General features: G+C 37.5%; 3 protein-coding genes across 4 annotated transcripts in view; 2 read left to right on the top strand and 1 right to left on the bottom strand.

Moving 5' to 3' along the window:
• The window catches only part of mbd5 (methyl-CpG binding domain protein 5), a 32,796-nt gene extending 22,704 nt beyond the window's left edge, over window positions 1-10,092 (bottom strand). The window contains exons 1-4 of one of the 2 annotated variants that reach the window (XM_039656531.2): window positions 9,798-10,092; window positions 4,786-5,313; window positions 2,643-2,745; window positions 42-222 (exon numbers count right to left, since the gene is read on the bottom strand). In XM_039656531.2, the coding sequence (XP_039512465.2) occupies window positions 42-222; window positions 2,643-2,745; window positions 4,786-4,892 (391 nt within the window). In that variant the 5' untranslated portion in view covers window positions 4,893-5,313; window positions 9,798-10,092. Of the gene's footprint in view, window positions 1-41; window positions 223-2,642; window positions 2,746-4,785; window positions 5,314-9,237; window positions 9,328-9,797 lie in introns of those variants that run through there. The other variant, XM_039656532.2, reaches the window with a different exon arrangement.
• A 1,910-nt stretch (window positions 10,093-12,002) lies between these two features.
• LOC120467985 (mpv17-like protein) lies at window positions 12,003-13,395 on the top strand. Its single transcript, XM_039656625.2, has 4 exons — window positions 12,003-12,435; window positions 12,577-12,647; window positions 12,725-12,754; window positions 13,085-13,395. Exons 1-4 carry the CDS (start codon window positions 12,132-12,134, stop codon window positions 13,274-13,276), a joined length of 597 nt encoding a protein of 198 aa, XP_039512559.2. The 5' UTR covers window positions 12,003-12,131; the 3' UTR covers window positions 13,277-13,395.
• A 1,230-nt stretch (window positions 13,396-14,625) lies between these two features.
• bmerb1 (bMERB domain containing 1) lies at window positions 14,626-19,883 on the top strand. Its single transcript, XM_039656629.2, has 6 exons — window positions 14,626-14,839; window positions 15,887-16,007; window positions 16,111-16,184; window positions 16,825-16,939; window positions 18,155-18,216; window positions 19,648-19,883. The coding sequence occupies exons 1-6, from the start codon at window positions 14,752-14,754 to the stop codon at window positions 19,758-19,760; spliced, it is 573 nt and encodes a 190-aa protein (XP_039512563.1). The 5' UTR covers window positions 14,626-14,751; the 3' UTR covers window positions 19,761-19,883.
• The last annotated feature ends 576 nt before the right edge of the window (window positions 19,884-20,459 follow it).

Below are 20,459 nucleotides of genomic sequence, written 5' to 3'. Positions count from 1 at the left end.
AAGGTAATATCAGGAAAAAGCATAACAGCAAGACGTCGTACTTGTGCCTCCACCAGGACTGGTGAGTGTTAGCGAAGGAGGCGGCAGCTCCATGCTTTTATGCAGCGTTGCGACAGCGATAAGCTTCCTCTTGTGGATGCAAAGCTTCGTCACATCCTCGTCAGCCTTCACATCCTCTGCCGTCCTCTGCTTCACTACCGCACCAGGATCAAAATTAAAAACCTAAGAAAACACAACCGTCAGAGCAAGCCTTGAGTTTGGGCATCAAGTCTTAGTTTGCTTTGTTTATTCAATGTGACATTTAGAGGCGATTAAAGGATTAGGTCACCCCAAAATGAAAATTTCCTGATCATTTATGCCATCCAAGATGTTCAGTTTTCTGAGGAGAACATTTCAGGTACTGGGCCAAATTGTTGAAGTAGTTTCAACGGTCTTATCTAGCGAAACCATCGCTCATTTTCTAAAAACAAATACAAATATATATGAAGAGTTCAGATGCAAAAGCCTCTAAGTGCCATTTGAAATTTTCTTCTAAAATGACCATTTTTATCAAGCTTGTATATTTAAGTTCAGTAATTTCACTTAAATGACAATTAATAGGTAATTATCATTGCCATTTAAGTGAAATTACTGAACTTAAATTTACAAGCTTGATAAAAATGATCATTCTAGAAGAAAATTTCAAATGGCACTTAGAGGCTTTTGCATCTGAACTCTTCATATACTTTTTATCCACAACTGTAGGTCTTGTGCTGGCCAGGCATTATGTAATCACATTGGAAAGGTCACGCTGGACGTAGGCGTAAGTACCGCCCCATTGTTTTAAACATCCAGGATACGCACACGAAAAGACCATTTTGAAGACATTTATCATCATATTTAGTGAAATCGACACTATAATCCGAGAGAACAACATAAATAAATCCACCGCTCCCGGTTCATTCGGGCGCAGGAAGGGTGAGAGATCGAACTGTCAATCACAGGTCGCGCAAATTACAGTCGGATCGGCATTTTGAAAGCTGGAGATTTATGTGATTTATTTGGGTGCAGAGCTTGCAACATTTCTTTTCGACAGGTAATCAACTAGTTGCTTTATGTCTTAGTGTTACGTTAGTAATCTAAGTAGCCTATATGTTTGCCCAAATGTATTGGTATGGATCGCTTACGTTAGCACTTGTTGGCCAGGTTCGTTTGGACTTCGAAAATTCGGTTCCCATTGAAGTCCATTGTGTGGAGAAAAATCCTGAAATGTTTTCCTGAAAAAACTGAATTTCTTTTCCACTGAAGAAAGACATGAACATCTTGGATGGCACTGGGGTGAGTACATTATCAGGAAATTTTCATTTTGAAGTGAACTAATCCTTTAAATCTCAAAATCAATGATGCCACATTGATTACTGGAAGTTATCCCCACAGTCAAATTTCCCAACTAGTATAGTATGCGTGAAACAAGTAATATGTTGCAATAAGCAGTATTTATGAAACAAATGGCATGAAATAACATTGTAGGTCACATGACAAAACCATACAAGTGAGCAGAATAAGGGTGTTAAGACACGATTTGACTCGACACCGGGTTCAATACAAGACTTTAAAGTACTTTACAGACTTATACAATATACAATTTATTCTTTCACAAAATTGACATTTTATTTCTCACGTTTTTTTTCATACTTTTTTAGAACATAAACAGAATATAATATCGGAAAAGAAGTCCATATAATTCCTATTTAATAAATGATTTATTAATTCATAATTATTTAATAAGTTAAATCATTATTTAACGGGGTATGTGATTTCGGACACAGCCACTGTGACCTGAATTATTCATCACTCTCGTCATCCTCAACGTACATGACTTACTTTCTTCAGACAAAGTCAAACGAAGATTTTTCCCTCTCTGAGAGTCCATAATATAATTTGATGCTTGATAAACACACACACACACACACAGACGGTCATACTTGCGAAAGCACCAAGAATACACAATTATTTTGAATTATTTTCCTAAAAATCTCTGTTTGTGTTTTTCTGAAGAGAGAAAGTCATACATCATTCAGGGATGATATGAGGGCGAGTAATGATGAGCATTTTAATTTTTGGCTGAACTGTCTGTCCGTTTAACAGTCTATTAAACGCATCACTAGTCAGAAAAGCAACAGGGAAGTACGGTGTAGTTTGCATAGGAAATAAATCGAAAAGAACAGCCCAGCATTTTCATGACACAAATTACCTTTCAAAAAAGCTGAATATTGTTTTATTTTGACGGAGTTATTTTTGTTGTCTAGTATCTGTTTTACGGACCACAAATGATTCAGTGAGAGAGCAACTGAATAAATCAAAATGAATCGTAAATCAATTCAGGCCATTTTGAAATCCTGTTTGGCCAAATATTGCTCAATATTGAAATATTCTCAGGTCAGTTTGAGCATACGTGGTTCACAACCGAACAGTGAATGAAGACATGATAACCTCATGAAGGTTGGGGAATGGAGCATCTATACTGATCTTGCTGTGATTTATCCACTATTATCAGTGATGATGTACATGTATAAGCTACGTTTAGCATATGTCATAGATGTATATGTGTCTATGCTATGCAATAATGTGGCTTTTGGAAAATGGGCAACTTCAGTACTGACCTTGGGTAGGATGAGAGGACACTCCAGACCACATTTACAGGTGCCATCAGTCAGCAAGTAAGACTTCACCTGCTCGAGGCAGGACAGCACTGATCCACTTGGACTGCACACACACACACAATTCAATCAATCACACAATTACTTTACAGAATTTAGAAATTGTCTCATATTTAATGAAGTTTGCAGTAGAGATGCACCGATATGAAACATTTGACCGCAACCGATAAGTCTTTATATTTGAAAGCCGATAACCGATATATTGGCCGATAAATCTAAATCCAAATGTTTATATTATCTTTTGAGAGCCTGATTACAAAAACAAAAGTCTCAGCATTAAAATCCATGTCCCAAACACACAATTATAAGATTCTCATAATTTTATGCAACCGATATGTCACAGCATTTACCTTTTTTAAAGTGATTTCCATCATATTTCAAGCTATTCAAAACCATCATGGCGAAGCTGAAGGAAATAATCCATTATTCATCAGCTTTAATAAATCTGCCTGTATATATCTCATACATATTGTTATTTTCCTGTTTATCAGGGTGAAGCTACTTTGTATGAAGACCTACAGAAATAAAGGTGACTTTAAGACATCAACCTATAAAAGTAAAAATAGACACTTTAGTTTTGATAAATAATTATTGTATCTGGACTGGAGGACTATATGAAATTACATGCTTCACACAGGGTCCAAACTGAACACAGCGAATGAGAGCAGCCAAGCAAGGCTCGTCACGCTCACGAACTGTGAGCTGACGGTTAATTATCGTACAAAAGATATTGCGATTAGCTTCTGTTTTGTTCATACCACTTACAGTGTAAGCCTCAGGGCCTAAAGCTAACTTTTTGCCACTCCTGCCAATGGCCGGAAAATTCAGAATTTACTACATGAAACAATTTTAGCAAAAACAGCCAGTAATAAACGGAGCAATTTTTAATTTTTATAATTATTATTCTGATTATTATAAAATAAATATTAATTATTTAGCCGGCAAACTAATATACATTTGAAACATTACTCAAGAAAAATAAGCGGTCAGTAATAAAATAAAAACACATTCAAATTAATAGCAAAAGCACACATAAACACTATATAACAGAGAAACAAAAGAAATTAACAGTGCTTTTCAGGTTGGTCTAACAGTAGTTTTCAGGTACAGGAATTTAATAAATTAAGTTACAAAAATAATAAAGTTAAAAAAAAAAGGTTATTTTGCCGTTTGTTGTTTGATTAACACTAAAAACAGCAGGGATATTAGGCTGCTGTCACTTTAAGAGCAAATGCACGGATCTAATAGACTGATAGTATGATACAAATGCGTTGATTTTCTCAACTGTTTACATTCAGGATAGACAAAACCGACTAGTTTTCTAGGATACTCGATATTGTTTAGCATAATTTTGTGTAAATTTAGACCATCACATTTCACTATATTTTTGTACTTTATAACAGTGTTATCCCTGCTGGATGATGACTCTCCTGTTTCTCTGCATCACACAGGGTCCAAACTGAACACACACGGAATGAGAGCAGCCGGCTTTGAGCGAAGCAAGGCTCGTCGTCACGCTCATGAACTGTGAGCTGACGGTTAATTATCGTACAAAAGATATTGCGATTAGCTTCTGTTTTGTTCATACCACTTACAGTGTAAGCCTTTAGGGCCTAAAGCTAACTTTTTGCCACCAATTTGCCAATAGTGTCCACTAAGGCCCCCATGGAAGAGGAGCAGTGGCTCATTATCATTTAAAGAGACATGCACCGACACGGGTCGCTGTGATTAGAGCTGTTTTTGAGGAGGTAAAAATAGCTGGACTTGTGGAAAATGAGCATCCGATGACCCCTTTAAAGGGGTCTCCATAAAAAAGGGAATTTTGCCTCCGATTATGCCTTTAAAAATCGCAATTCATGCTAGAAACATGCTAAAACACATTGTTAACATGAATTAGCATGTTACTAACATGAAATAGCACGTTGCGAACATTAATGAGCATAGCATGAATTTGCATTTTTGTTAACCTGAATTAACATGTCGCTAGGAATTTTAACCAAAGTATGTTACAAACTTTACGTGAAGACCCTCGACGGGTTATCAAATGAACCCTTTAAGCATAAGGAGGACGTGCATGAAGTCATACCTGATATAAAGGACACCCGAGGCCTCCACCTTTCGCTGCCAGCCGATGGGCACCTGGGCGAGATGCCCTCTGCCGTCCCCACCCTCCCTTTCGTTACCTCCATTCATTTTTATGGACCAGTGCAAAACTCCTCGTGAGAGATCACACGCTCTTCCCTGTCCCGACACAATGTCTCATTCTGGCGCTCAGAAGAGGGAAGACGGAGCACAACTTTCCCGGGACGCAGTGAGACGGGCTCACAGCGCAGACCAGCACCGAAACGGACTCATTACTTTTCCACTGGACGCAGACAGGACCTCCGCTGCTACAGTCCGACCAATCAAAGCCATGAGAAAGAAGTCTGAAAGCACCTCAAATGACTAGACGCATGGAAAGGGTTGCAGCTCCCAGCAGGCAGTGGGACCGGCGGGTCCAGGTCAGGTGACGTGTCTTTACAGTGGACCACACAGGTCACGCTCTCTCGGCAGGTCTTTAGATGTGCTGCTCATCATGGACCGTTTAGATGACGCTCGCGGATATTCATGGTTCCTAAAAGAGAGAGAGAGAAAATATTATAATCCTCACACTTTCCTCTCAAACCTTCAGTGCGTTTCGCTCAACATACCGTAACGATCTGAGAGTGGAAGACTTGAGAGTCTCGTTAATGAAGTCAGTGAATCTGTGATCATAAAATGCAACAAAATCTCTTGGTTTTAGGGCAGTGTATAATTATTTGTATATATAAACACACACACACATGCATTTAAGACGTATTTGCATGTATATTATACTGTATGTCTATTTATATACAACTTATATTATATAAGTTGTATATAAATATACATATTTATTTTTTGCTGCTTGAATAAGTACATAATTGAGGTTAGACAAATGTATGTGTGTATATATGAAGAGTTCAGATGCAAAAGCCTCTAAGTGCCATTTGAAATTTTCTTCTAAAATGATCATTTTTATCAAGCTTGTATATTTAAGTTCAGTGATTTCACTTAAATGGCAATGATAATTACCTATTAATTGTCATTTAAGTGAAATTACTGAACTTAAATATACAAGTTTGATAAAAAATCATCATTCAAGAAGAAAATTTCAAATGGCATTTAGAGGCTTTTGCATCTGAACTCTTCTTATGTATGTGTGGTATGTATGCATATATCTGTATAGGTGTATGGATGTATGGAACAACATGATAATAATAATATAAAATTGTAAATGTAAGACTGTAAGAATTTAAGGGGTAGGAGTACATAAGTTTTACTTCTTCCTACTCCTTTTCGCTCATATAATAGAAGTATGTCAACAGCAAAGAATTATACAAATATATTTTTGCAGCTCATTTGTTTTGATTTTTCCTAAGTTTCTTAAACATTGTTTTATTTTGTATACTTTCTTTTTATGTTCGAAATAAAGATTTCAAATTAAAATATATAAATAATTTATATATTTAATATAAATTATTTATATTTTTTAAATTATTAAATAATTTATAATTTATTTAAATAATGAAGTCAGTAAATCTGTGAACGTGATCATATTCTCAAAATGCAACTGAAAGGAACAAAATGTCACTTAGTTTCTTTCTTTTCATTTTTAAAGCCATGCCAGCTTCTATATTCCAGGTTTAGTAAATAAATAAGATCCTAAACAAGTCATTTTTTTTCAAGCTCATTCACATAAAGGACGATATCAATATACTTCCGAATTCGAGTCCACACCATAACTATAAAGATAGAAACAATATCATTGGAACCACTTTCAGAATGATTTTTCTTATCCGACAGCCAATCAGAATCATTCCTGGTTTAAAGCGCTAGAGCATTTAAAGAGACGGACGACAGAATGTTATCGTCCATTAGTGTGGACCGTTTCGACTCAAATCTGAAGCAGCACATTCGACATTAATAATCATAAATGTATCATCAGAGTGATTTGTGTAGGTTTGATTTCATGTGACACTGAAGACTGGAGTAATTATGCTGAAAATACAACTTTGATCACAGGAATAAATTACATTTTACTAAATTTTGCCAATCTTTTGAACTCAACTGAGCATCATACATGTGGACAGGTGAGCTCTGATTGGTCAGGACAGATTAGCGCCACCTTAATGAAAGATATATAGACCTTTATAATGTGAAGGCATCAGCATGAGTAAATAACACTGTGTTGATTGATTTCAAAACGACATTTGAACACTATCGTGTTGAAATCCTGAATGAATTCAGGGCACTTAATAAACCGAAAGGCTACGTGCTTCAGACAAAACCGGCCCAAATCACATGCGAATCGGATCAGTTTTTCCCATGACAGTGTGAGTGACCACAAACCACATGGAATCTGATCTTTTCAATTCAGATTTGTGCCACTTCCATATGTGGTCCTAAATCTCACTCACAAATTTGAATCACATTTTTACATAGCTGATGTTATCAGGACCGATGTGAAAGAAAAGCCCTATTCGCACTGGATTAGTATTACCTGGTGACCTGCAGGTCGTCTATGATCTTAATCCCGTGCGAATCGGCCATGTTTGTGATTTGTAAAGTAGAAATCCCTGCAAAAATGGCCTCCTTACCATCATATTTCTCCAAACACAGAGTGATAATATTAGTCGCACACCAATCGGCATCTCAGTGATTTGGCGAGATCGTGTCCTTTTTTCAAGGTTTTTGTTTCCTGTGAGCCTTTTTATCCATCTTTCGTGCAGAACGGAGGCTGCGTTTGATAGTATTTTGGGCGCTGGGTCATACTCATATCGTTAAAACCCAACCAACTATACAATTTGCAGAAAGATAAAGCTGAAAATCATCAGAAGAGCAAAACCAAAAAGATGATTAGATGGAGATGGATGTCATGTATAACAGAACGCGGTAAAGAACATTCTTCTGTTTATGATAGATCAGACCCAGACATTTCCAAGCGATTGCCTATTGACATCAAAATCACAGGCTTCGCTTATCCGTGCGAATGCAGCATTCAGATGTGTGTGTGTGTGTGTGTGTTGGGGGGGTTCAAAAATCGCACAAGGTCCCAAGATAATACTAATCCAGTGCGAATAGTAGCGCGGCACAATATATCGAAATTATTGAAATATCGCATATATATATATATATATACACTACCGGTCAAAAGTGTGAACAGATAATGTAGATTAACATAACTTTAATTATACTTTAAAGATGGTTTATTTTACACACTTTAAGCATTATCGTATTATTGCATATCGAATATCGCAATATTTAATGAGTTATCGTATTTTTCTTCAATATCGTTCGTGCAGCCGTAGCGAATAGGGCTATATCAGTGAAGGACAGCGACGTGTCAGTGTTACACACACACACAGCTCAATTAAATAAGCAAAACAGAAGGGCTCGAATCAATGTTTAAAAACTCTGCTCTTCTTTTTCGCATCCTTGTCGTTGTTATTTTACATTGCCTGCGCAAACATTCGCTGACTTCCACGGCAGATCACATTATAAATAAACAGGCAATCACTTACTTTAACGTTCCCTGTGTGACGTCTTTTTTATTGTTCTTGTGCGCGTGCAAGTCAGGATCATGATCTGTTCACACTGGAATCTGATATTGGCCACGTTTAAACAACAAATTGAAATGCTATACAAAAAAAAATTGGGATCTGAGCACTAAGTCTCGCGGTGTGAGCGTAGCTTAATCTTTTCTAATCTGAATCACAAACTACAGGCAGATTGAATCAAGAACTGAGGCGTATGTATGAGTATGAGATCTGAATTCACTCCTGAACATCAGCAGTGTGAACAGGTCTGAGTCCAGATCACACAAACCTCAACGCTGGACTTCGAGAAGACGAGCAGCTGTGTGTGTCACTGTGTTGCTGACTCACTCACTCACTACAGGTCTGAATGAGCAGCACACACACACACACACACACACACCTGCACGCGTGCTGTCAGAGCAGGTTCTGACCAGAATGAAACCCATAGATCAGGTGCTAATCTGCACAAAACACACTATAACTGAATGACAACAACAACAGAGATGGCAATGTGATCATACACACAAGACGTATTCGCACTCAACTGTATGATTTATATCATATTTTGTCATTCAACATTCGATCCTTCACTAAGAAAAGCTGCCGAGTGCATGAAACCTTCAACACTTTGCTTTCTCAGTTAACTATATTACAAAATGGCATTTAATAGTGTACAAGTATGCTACAGAGTCCGGCTGTTCTGCCCTGCACTGACCCTTAAAGAGGTCAGAGGTCATTTACTACTAGGCTATGTTTGCTGCAGAAACAACATCAAAATGACAACGTAATTAGCTCACAAAGCACAGAAATATTCGTACGCCAAAAAAGACACAGATTGTCTTGATCACTACATGAGTGTTGTATTAGACACATCAGGTGTGTGTGTGTGTGTGTGTGTGTGAGAAAGAGAGAGACACACACACACTTCAGGTGTTGCCTACCTGTCATTAACATGACATAAGACGATTCCCATCTCGGCATTCAGGTTTATCCACCGATTGATATCTGTAAATCCTGTGTTAATCACTGCAACCACGCTGATATATGAGTGACAGTTGCACTGACAGTAAAATAATGTGAGTTTCAGATGTGATCAGACTCTCTCTTGAAGATATACTGACAGAGATGTAACAGCAAACGTCCTGCTCACACACTTGTGTGCTTGTACAACGACAAACACCACACTCACAATCACTTATTTCAGCATTGACTCATGACAACACTAACCCAGAGCAGATAAACGAGCAGCTGGCCCACAGCTAAGGCTAAAGCTAGCCCGAGATGATGTCGAAGAGCATCAGAGGTCGGATCGCGGCTCAGCACAGGCTCGGTTCGGTTCGGGATGAAGCTCTGGGCTCATTATGGCTGCGGGTGAATCCGAGCGAGCGAGCGCACACACGCACGCGCGCGCACACATACACACACATATATACACACAGCTAACTGCTAACCTAAACAACACACGCGCAACAAACGTACAATCCCACGTACACAAACGTACCTGCTCGCGTGCGGGCCGGAAACACTCTTTTAGCGGATTTACACTCAAATGTGTCGCCGCGGCCGAAGCACAGCAGCAGCGGCTCGATCTACCTCATAACACCCGCCACACGCATCGTTTATGTCCGCTGGAAGCTCCCATGAGGATAATAACGGAGGAAGAGTCCGCTCGGGTTTGTTTCACATCGACTCTGAGCGTTTAAAAATAAAAACAAGACGTCCACAAGCATCAACACATCCGCTGCTCTTCTGCGCTCGGGATGGAAAGATGGAGCTCCGCTGTGCGCATGCGCCCCTGACAGCGACCACAATGCACCGGGGCATGACGGGACACACGGATGAGTTCGGCCCTGTTTGTTAAATGTTTCATCAGAACATTGATGCCTCGTGAATATGATTCATACCTGTAAATGGACAGCAAAAACTAAAATAAAACTAATAAATAAATAAACAGGCCCATAAAAAAACTCGTTATGCTCAGTCCTTTTCATTTGCATCCCATACATAATTAACCCTCAGATGCTCTTCGGTCGTTTCTGACCGAAAAATTTTCTGTTTTGAATTTCTAAAAATCACAGCTTCATCGGAATGTTATGAAACTTGGTGACTTTTATGGCATTATGTATGTGAATACCAAAAAAAAAAAAAAAAAAAAAAATGAGGTCATGATCCGAGCATGCTAAGTGGTCTAAAAAATAGTCACACTTGTGGTCTTTGGTCAAAAACATCGGTCAAAAATGACCCCCATAGGAAATAAAAGAGGATTAGACAAAAACACAAAAATTCACAAATTTTTAATTAAATTTTTTTTAACATTTTTTAATAAAAAATCGCTTTTGACATTGTTTCAACAATATATTCAAATCCACCAAAAAAAAATGTGTTCATAAACATCTGGGGAATTCACATCTAGGCTTCTCGAGCTGTACATGCCATCTAGTGGTTACACCATGATTCTACGCTTTTTCTCTATACTGTAACCAGATGGTGCTAATTTTCTTCCAAACATATATTTATTTTGAAGGCATAGACTCTATATTAAACTAAAATACTGCATTGATAATTTTTGAAAAAAAAATATATAGAAAAATATATATATTTGTCCATGGCAAAAATAGACCATAAATATTGCATAAATATTAATAAATTCAATCGAATTGTCTCCAAATACTAAATTACAAAGAATAAATATTATAGAACAAAAATAAATTGCATTGGTTTTACTGGGATGGAGGAAATTTAATTTTTAGGTGTCCGGTCACTTTTGACCGGGAAGATAACAAGTGTGACTCCGAAACGAAGAGAGCACCTGAATATTTACAGAAATATAGACTGTAAAATTAAAATAAATAAATAACAGTTTTAACACTTCATGGTTATTTTTACATGAATACAATTCATTTCTTTTGTATAGCGCTTTTCAAAATACACGTCGTTTCAAAGCAGCTTTACAGAAAATGCATGAGTCCATATTACAGTTTAGAGAGATCCGTGATCAGAGGAAACTGTCTAAGTTATGTATTTCAGAAATGTACATATAAAAATCACAGTTAGCTAACAAAAAATGTATTCATTTAAACAATGTAATAATTTACGGCGGAAACAATGAGCTTATTGAAGCAATGAATACACCATTATTACACCAATATAAAATAAATTGTATTTCAAATAACTTTCAAGTAAACAAATGTGCTATGCTTTCTAATTGTTTATTTTAAAAAATAGTTAATTAAAAATATAAAGTACTTAAAACGAAAATCGAAATAACAAATATTAACTTGTCTATGTCAATGTCAAGAATGAATTAAGGAATAGTTGATGGTAAAGACCCGGCATTTATTAGTGGTTTTATTTTTAAAAAGTAATGTAAGGTCTCAAACTTCATGTTCCTCTATTTTTGGTCCTCTATTTTCTATTATGGTCTTTGTCTGCTAATCGTTTGCCTTGATTATTGCTCCTTGCTTGTTAGTTAGTTTGTGTTCATCCTAGTGCTTGTGTCTTATGCTATTGGTTGTTCGCGGTCTTGTATTGTACACAAGAATAAATCATTAAATAAGCAATAAAAATCATGATAAAAATAAAAGAAACTTTGCAGCCCGGTTTACTCGCTTTCTGTTGAGTGGGCGTGGCGATGTGGTGGTTCTGCGCATGCGCGTATCACGCTCTCGTTTGCCCTTCCCACTGAAGACTGTCAAACAGGCACACACACACACACACACAGTACTTTAGAGTTTTTATAACTATAAGGATCTTGTAACAGCGCTGAGGATCAATCCAAATGTCATCTCAACTGTTCATGGATCAGTGTTGTTATTAATGAAAGGCCGCAGCTGAGATGCGCGACGCGCTGTTAACGCCTGTCAGACGCTTCCCGTGGGCGACCAATGTGACCCTGTACGGGTGCCTGTTCGCGGGCGGCGATCTCGTGCACCAGCGCTTCTCGCGTAAAGAACAGGTGGACTGGACTCACACGAGAAATGTGGCCGTGGTCGCGTTCAGCTTTCACGGCAACTTCAATTTCTTCTGGATGCGGTTCCTGGAGCGACGCTTCCCCGGTAACGCGTTGCGAGCGGTGATGCAGAAGCTCGTGCTGGACCAGACGCTCGCCGCGCCGCTCGCCATCAGCGCCTTCTACACAGGTGAGCACACACAGGTGACTGACTGACAGGTCTTGGGCCAAATGATGTGAGGTGTAACCTGAGGTGCGTAGTGATGATGTCATGGCCTGACTGACAGGTCTTATGACGTGAAGTATGTGTTGTGATGATGTCATTGAGCAGGTGTGAGTTTCATGGAGGGCAGAGATGAGGTCCTGCAGGACTGGAAGGACAAATTCCTCAACACGTACAAGGTGAGTCTCACAGCGGGTGTCATTTATACGGCTCTGAGGATAGTGTGTCACACACCTGTGTTTGTTTCTCTGTGCAGACCGGGCTGATGTACTGGCCGTTCATGCAGGTAAATAAATCGCACTCACAACACTTTCTCACATTTAAAGGTGCAGTAAAGCGATTTCTGAGAAACGTTGTTGATATTTGAAATTGACAAAACAAAGAATCACATCTTCCATCTTTTGTTAACCTAACCAGTGTTGGGGAAAGTTACTTTTAAAAGTAATGCATTACAATATAGAAAAAAAGTAACTATTTAGTTACTTTTTATGGAAAGTAATGCGTTACAATACTTTTGCATATCTCTCGGAAGGGACAGCTTTTGTCCCTTGAGCTCTGAGAATAGGTCAGTGTGTGTGTGTGTGTGTGTGTGTTCTCATGTCAGTGCTCTTCACAGTTCCTGAACTTCTCCCTGGTCCCGGCGCTGATCCGCACGATGTTCTCCGGCTGCTGCGTGTTCGTCTGGGCCTGGTTCCTCTGCTTCTCCCAGCGGAGCGGAGACGGGACCGTCACGCCAGCGCTGGACTTGATCAGAGCCGGCCCGCGCGGACCAGAACCACCCGTCTCAGGGAAGAGCGGCGGAGAATGAAACCTTTAAACGTTAGAAGATGTGGAAAAGATTATTTGTGACCAGTCCAAACTAGCTGGAGAGCCAATCCTGCTTTTTTGAGGTTGCTTTTTTAAATATTTAATTTCTCCTTATATTAGTTTTGTCTCCGTCATTCAAACACGATTCCCGGGACATAAATTTAGTGCTGATATTTATTTGTACATTGTAAAGAACCATGATATTTTGAGTTTCTGTTGATCAAACCAATCGCCTTAATTGTATTAATTTATTACGTTAGTTTTGTTTGTCTTCATTTTATGATTCACAAACGGTTCCTGGGACATACATTTAGTTATTGTACTAATATTTATTGTATGTGCGTCTGAGGTTTGCAAATTTTCTTTTTATTAATTGCTTTGAATGCTCCTACCTTACTAATATAATCTTTAATTTAGTATGCTTATACCCAGCAAACACAGAACGTTCCCCTAACGTTCTCGAATGGTCCCATGAGGTTTTTTTTTTTTTTTTTTGGTAACCAAACAAGAACATTATAGGAACGTTCCATTTAGGTTATTTTTAGGTTCCATTTTTATAACGTAAGGAGAATGTTTTGGGAAGTTGGAACGTTCCCTTAACCTTAAGGGAAGGTTCTAGGAACGTTCTGGGAACCAAATACTAACGTTCACAGAACCTTAATTTGTTTGCTGGGTATGACTGAAACTCGAAAAATTAGAATATGGTGCAAAAGTTCATTTATTTCAGTAATTCAACTTAAAAGGTGAAACTAATATATTATACAGACTCATTACATGCAAAGTGAGATATTTCAAGCCTTTATTTGTTATAATTGTGATGATTATTAGAATATTGTGAAAAGGTTTTCTGTAAATTGAATTTCACCTGTATGCAGTTATTTCTGTAATAAGCAGCTAATTCCTTTGTTCAAACTACACGCTTTCTTAATACTTTTAGTCTTTTGATTTCATTTGTTTTGCACATCACTTGTCAATCTACAGCAAGTCCAGTGGAATGAAATTATTAAAATGTATTTAATAGGTTTTACAGATTGTTGTATGGGATGGAAAACTGTTTTTAGCAAACTGTAAATATCTTTTTTAATTGAAATTAATGAATCACACATGGGGAGAATTATTATTGTGTATTGTTGAATGAAATTATATGTTAACAATAAAACAAAGTTATAAAATAACAGGCTTTATTATAATACATCAATCATTTCCAAAGGTTTTATATATTAACATTAGCATTTAATGTGATTATTGTATCATGCCATTTAATAATGTTCACGCAGAGTAGCGTTATTTGTCCAGTGTTTTGTCAGCCCGTCGTCCCTTGTGCGCATGCGCTCTGCATCTCTCATCACGGTGACGTCACGGAGCTTTATTCTGTCAGGACTCAGGATGTTGTTCGATGCGCGCAGATCAGCGTGATTACAGAGACGAAATCAAAGAAATCGGAGAAATCCCACATCTGGGACATCAACATTGACCATGGAACTGAAGAAAGCGCTTTCCGAGAGCGACGGGACGATGAAGACGTACGGCGCCATGCGCGAGACGAACCGGAGCAGAGACAAAGGTGCAAATAACAATGTTGTTATTATTATCATCAGATATCATATAGTCTTATTATCAGATGTGGTTTCGCTGTCTTGTCATTATCAGACGTGACATTAGTGTTATCGTCCATGTGATATTAATTATTAGGTAGATAAATGATTTCAATATTATTATCAGACGTGCATTAGCGTTTCTATCAGATAATATTTTATTCAGTCATTGATATTAGATTTATTGTCAGTGCGAAATTAGGTTTAATATTTGATTTGATAGCATTGCTGTTAGACGCGACATTTATGCTGATGCTATCAGTTATGATTATTTTTTGTTACACATTTGTATCAAAAGAAAAAAAAAATCAGTTTTCAATAACACTGCTGGCCTCTCGTGTTTTTAAGGGTCACCCTTTTGTCTGTCTATTTTTGTACCCTTTCAAGATTATTAACAGTGATACTCCAACCATAAACATTTATGTTGAATTATTATAAACAAACTAAATAAAATATTAACAAAATACTTCAAAGTTGAACTATTTCAGCTAGTTGCCAAATATATTAAAAAAACTGTATAGACAAAAATAATTTGAAGGAAAAAAAAATCAAAATATTAAATATTAATTCATAATGTTATTAAAGCTATAATCTCAATGATTGTTGTGTTTAACATCCTGTGTTGGAAATAACACATGGAGTTCTAAATGGAAGATTTAATGTAATATTATTGCTGTTCTTTTATTACTCATTTGAGTTATTATTATTAAGGTCAAGCTCGAGCTGTCTGTCAACCTGATACGAGCAGGTGAACTTGTGGGACATTTTCAGAATAAAATGGCAGATTCATAAATTTAATAGGGATTCATTTTAGTGGCAAAATTGTTCTCTATAGTGGAAATTTCATTATAGTGTCTTTTCATTTTTTTTTTTTTTGAATAATCATTTCAATTTAATTTTTATTGAACATTCTAAATCCCATATGTGGGACGGTACTCTCAGATGGGGGCAGAGAAATAAAAATCCCATATATATGTCACACACACACACACACTCTCCATCTGTTTGCACCCTAGGCCAAATGGACGTGTCGATGGCTGAAAGCTCCATGACTCCAGACGAGATCGAGGCAGAAATGGCTCGTATTCAGCGCCTGCGGGAGGTTCTGGTGAGACGCGAGTCCGAACTCAGATTCATGTGAGTATCTCAATGGTCACACGTAGTTCTTCAGACTGAGTGAGTTTCCTGTGTGTGTGTATTTGATTTGAACCAAACGCTGAGATTCTGGTGTTCTTCTCAGGATGGACGATGTTCAGCTCTGCAAAGACATCATGAGCCTGAAACAGGAGCTGAGGAAGATCGTGACAGTGCCAGGTGACTGAAGAGAACGTGTTTCCGTCAACTACAGTTTACAAATCTACTGAAAATACACCGTAGTATAAACTTTTATGAATTTATTCTGATGATTTGTGTAATTAAGCACAAAGTCAAACTTTGCATGTCTATCTGAGTGTAAATCCAGCAAACGAGACCCAGCGGACAGAGAACAGTCTAGCAAGGTTATGGACAAAAGATCTTCCAGTACATCGTAAATGAAACGACTAATCCTTTATTCAATGTTAGTACTAGTTTCGGAGAACATTCAAAACTACCTTCCCATAATGTTTGCAAAATGACACAATTGAACGTTCCGTTAATATTTATAATCAAGAATAAAAAAATATATATTTATAGTCATCTGTAGTCAATTTTATCCCTTAAAACTCCTCTTTGATCCTCAAAATGACGTTTAAGCATTTGTTTATTGAAAAAAAAAAATCTTCATGTCTAAAATTATCTTGAATGTAACGTGACACCCTTAACTCATTTAGTATACACTGCTCTATGGATATGCAAATGAGCCCCGCCTCCACTCACTCACTCTGAGATCCACTGTTTGACGATCACATGTTGATCTGATTGGTTACAAGGTCGTTTGTGGCATCATGTAACACACACTCACCTGAACACACAGACGCAGAGAAGACGAAGCAGCAGCGCCGGAGAGAGGAGACGTTACTGGTGGAGATCCATCAGCTGGTGCAGAAGAGAGACTTCCTGGTGGAGGACGCAGAGGTCGAGCGGCGGAGGTCAGGACAGCTGTGACTACACTTCACAGATTCAGTTTCAATTCATTTTCTTTTAATATCATCTGATCGGTAGAAAATAACTGATATAACGGTGTTAAACATGAAAGAATTAAGCCATCTTTAACATTAACTTTGAGAACTGGATCTTGAGTTATTTCTTCAAAATTATGTGAAATAGTTTAAATCAGTATATTGACGTTTGTTTGTTTCTTATCTTTTCTTTCTAAGTGTGCACTAATCTACAATACTACAATATGTAGCCCTCAAACCGTATTCACTTTATAGCCCTTAATCCTGTAATTGAGGACAAATGTGGGCACAGAGGACTCAGGTGTGATCCTAATTTTTATTTATTATAAATGTTATATCACCGTCTTCGATAATGTTTTTTCTATCCATTTGTGGTGTTTTTTTTTTATTTTGGGGGTATTTTCGAATTTATTTACTTCAAGAAGTACCATATTTTCTATGTAAATTATGCTTATTTTTATGTTTTATTTTTCAAAAATTTTTAACTACATTAAAATATCATTCTTAGAGCTAAAACCTAAAGATGAAGTGACTTTGCTGTCACCTGGTGTCTTATTTTGGCTTATTTTAGAATACAGTTTTTCTAATTCATTTCTATGGGTGCCCATTTTTGACTCAAATACAAGATTAAGGAGTTTTTTTTTCACCCACTTAACATTGTAGAATTGAGTCAAAAAAAAAAAAAAAATTGTGTTCAAGAGGCAAACTTAGGAAAAGTAGCCAAATCTTGTGCCGCTCAGATCAAATTAAATCAAAACTATTTTGCCCACATTTGTCCAGAGTACGGTTTTAGGGTTAATAAGATTAAATACAATAACACTTTACAATAAGGTTTATTAGTTACATGAACTAAGAATGAACAAAACTTCCGTCAGCATTTATAAACCTTAGTTAATATTAATTTCAACATTTACTAATACATTATTAAATTCAAAGATTGTATTTGTTAACATTAGTTAATGCACCGTGAACTAACATGAACAAACAATGAACATCTAGATTTTTATTAACTAACATTAACACAGATTAATCAATACTGTAACAAATGTATTGTTAGTTTATGTTAGTTAATACATCACCTAATTGTGAGGTGTGATACATCACAGCTTTTATTGGAGACACATGGTCACACGTAGTTCTTCAGACTGAGTTTCGTGTGTGTGTGTGTGTGTGTGTGTGTAACAGGGAGCAGGAGGAGGATAAAGAGATGGCCGAGTTCCTCCGACAGAAGCTCAGCGGGATACAGAGTAAGAGTTCGCTCATGAGACGGGACACATAAATGTTTATTTCACTATGAGAAATCTGAGACCTTTCTTAAAGTCATCATGAAAGTCGTCACACTAGTGTTTTTAGTGCAACATGCTAATCATGCTATTATGATGCTAGCAACATGCTAATCACGCTAACAACATGCTAATCATCTTAAATACATGCTAATCATATTAACATCAAGCTAGCTACATGCTAATCATGTTAGCTTCTTGCCAAAAACATCTATCTATCTATCTATCTATCTATCTATCTATCTATCTATCTATCTATCTATCTTTCTTTCTTTCTTTCTAACTAATCTATCCATCTTTCTTTCTTTCTTTCTAATTCCATCTTTAAAACTTCATTCAAACTTCAAGATTCTTCAAACGCTCTGGTCTGGCTTTCTCAAGCCAACTTAAAGTTTGTGTCATCAAACTTTTTTTTTCTAGTTAATCTTTGTTAATGTTAATTTTAACATTCACTAATACTTTATTGTTGACATTAGTTAACGCACTGTGGACTAACAGGAACGGCTGTATTTTTATTAACTAATATTAACAAATACAATAAAAAATGTATTGCTCATTGTTAGTTCATATATTAACTAATGGACCTTATTGTAGTGTTACCATTAAAGGAGAAGTTCACTTTAAAACAAACTTTTGCTGATAGTTTACTCACCCCCATGTCATCCAAGATGTCCATGTCTTTCTTTCTTCAGTCGAAAAGAAATGAAGGTTTTTGATGAAAACATTCCAGGATTTTCTCCATATAATGGACTTCAATGGGGTCCAAACGGTTCAAGGTCCAAAAGAGAGTTTCAGTGCAAACTGTTCAAAGGGCTTTAAATGACTCCAGACGATGAATAAGGGTCTTATCAAGCGAAACGATCGCTCATTTAATAAATAATTAGCAAAGTTTAAGTTTTATAAGCTAAAATGCTCGCCTTGCTCTGTTCTGTGATGCACGTTCGTGACTCTCCTGTTCGAAGTCGTTCATCAAAATGAATGAATCTTTTTCCGAGTCATTTGGTTGATTCAAAGAACGAAATGAACGAGTTGACTCGGAAAAAGATTTGCATAAGACCCTTATTCATTGTCCGGAATCATTTAAAGCCCTTTGAACAGTTTGCACTGAAACTTTCCGTTTGGACCCCATTAAAGTCCATTATATGGAGAAAATCCTAGAATGTTTTCATCAAAAACCTTAATTTCTTTTCGACTGAAGAAAGAAAGACATGGACATCTTGGATGACATGGGGGTGAGTAAATTATCAGCAAAAGTTTTTTTAAAGTGAACTAATCCTTTAATACGGATTTGAACGCAAATCTCTGACATGGCGTGAACGCAGCAACACAGAAAAGACTCCTGTGACCCCTGACCCGTCTCTGTTCATCTCTGATTGGCTCTTCTGTCCACCACAGGAGCTCCGAAACCACGAACATCTGAAGCTCCCGCGAACAAGCCGTCCCTGAGCCGGAGCAGCGCGGCCCTCATCAAAGACTGCTGCGGAGCCACTCAGTGCACAGTCATGTGACCGCCCCCTCACGCTCCGTCATAACCCTGTTAAGTCCATTTGATGAATATGTTAATGCGTTTGGATTTGTTCACTGGAGCAGTAAAAGACTGAGATTCTGCAGCATGTAAAACTCGCGCTTCGTTGCAGTCCGGAGGACCAGAAGAGCAGACGTGGGTGGAAACCATAAAGGTCCGTTCACACCAAGAGCCATAACTATAATCATAACTATATGTTTTTGAACGGAAATCAACACTTGCCAAGCGCCAAATGAGAGTGAAAACCAGATGAAACTCAATCGGTAACATTTGTTACGAGTTCCAACAATGCAACGTTGTGAACGTTAACGATGCTCGGGACACTCGACGAGCCAGCGGCGCATCGTCGTGAACTTTTAAGCTTCGACAGTTAAAATATTCAAGCGCAAAGGAACTCAAACCGTTACGCTGGACGTTTAGTGCGCGCAGAAAGCCGCGTCTCAGAAAGCGTGCGAATACTTAAATGAGCTCCGTTTCACGTCCCCTTGTGCTTGAACGGACAACAGTGTCCAAATATGCGAGTACGCTAGTTAGTAAACACATGAGTATGAGTATCAGTGAATGAGTATCAGTATACAGGTGACACTCGAAAAATTATAATATCGTGTAGGGATGGGCAACGATTAATCGCATCTAAAATAAAAGTTTGTGTTTACATAATATATGTGTGTGTAGTGTGTAT

The sequence above is a fragment of the Pimephales promelas genome, chromosome 8, assembly GCF_988280905.1.
Source record: "Pimephales promelas chromosome 8, fPimPro1.hap1.1, whole genome shotgun sequence".
Taxonomy (NCBI): Eukaryota; Metazoa; Chordata; class Actinopteri; order Cypriniformes; family Leuciscidae; genus Pimephales; species Pimephales promelas.
The sequence above is the reverse complement of the archived record's forward strand: the minus strand, read 5'-3'. Positions and strand labels throughout refer to the sequence as shown.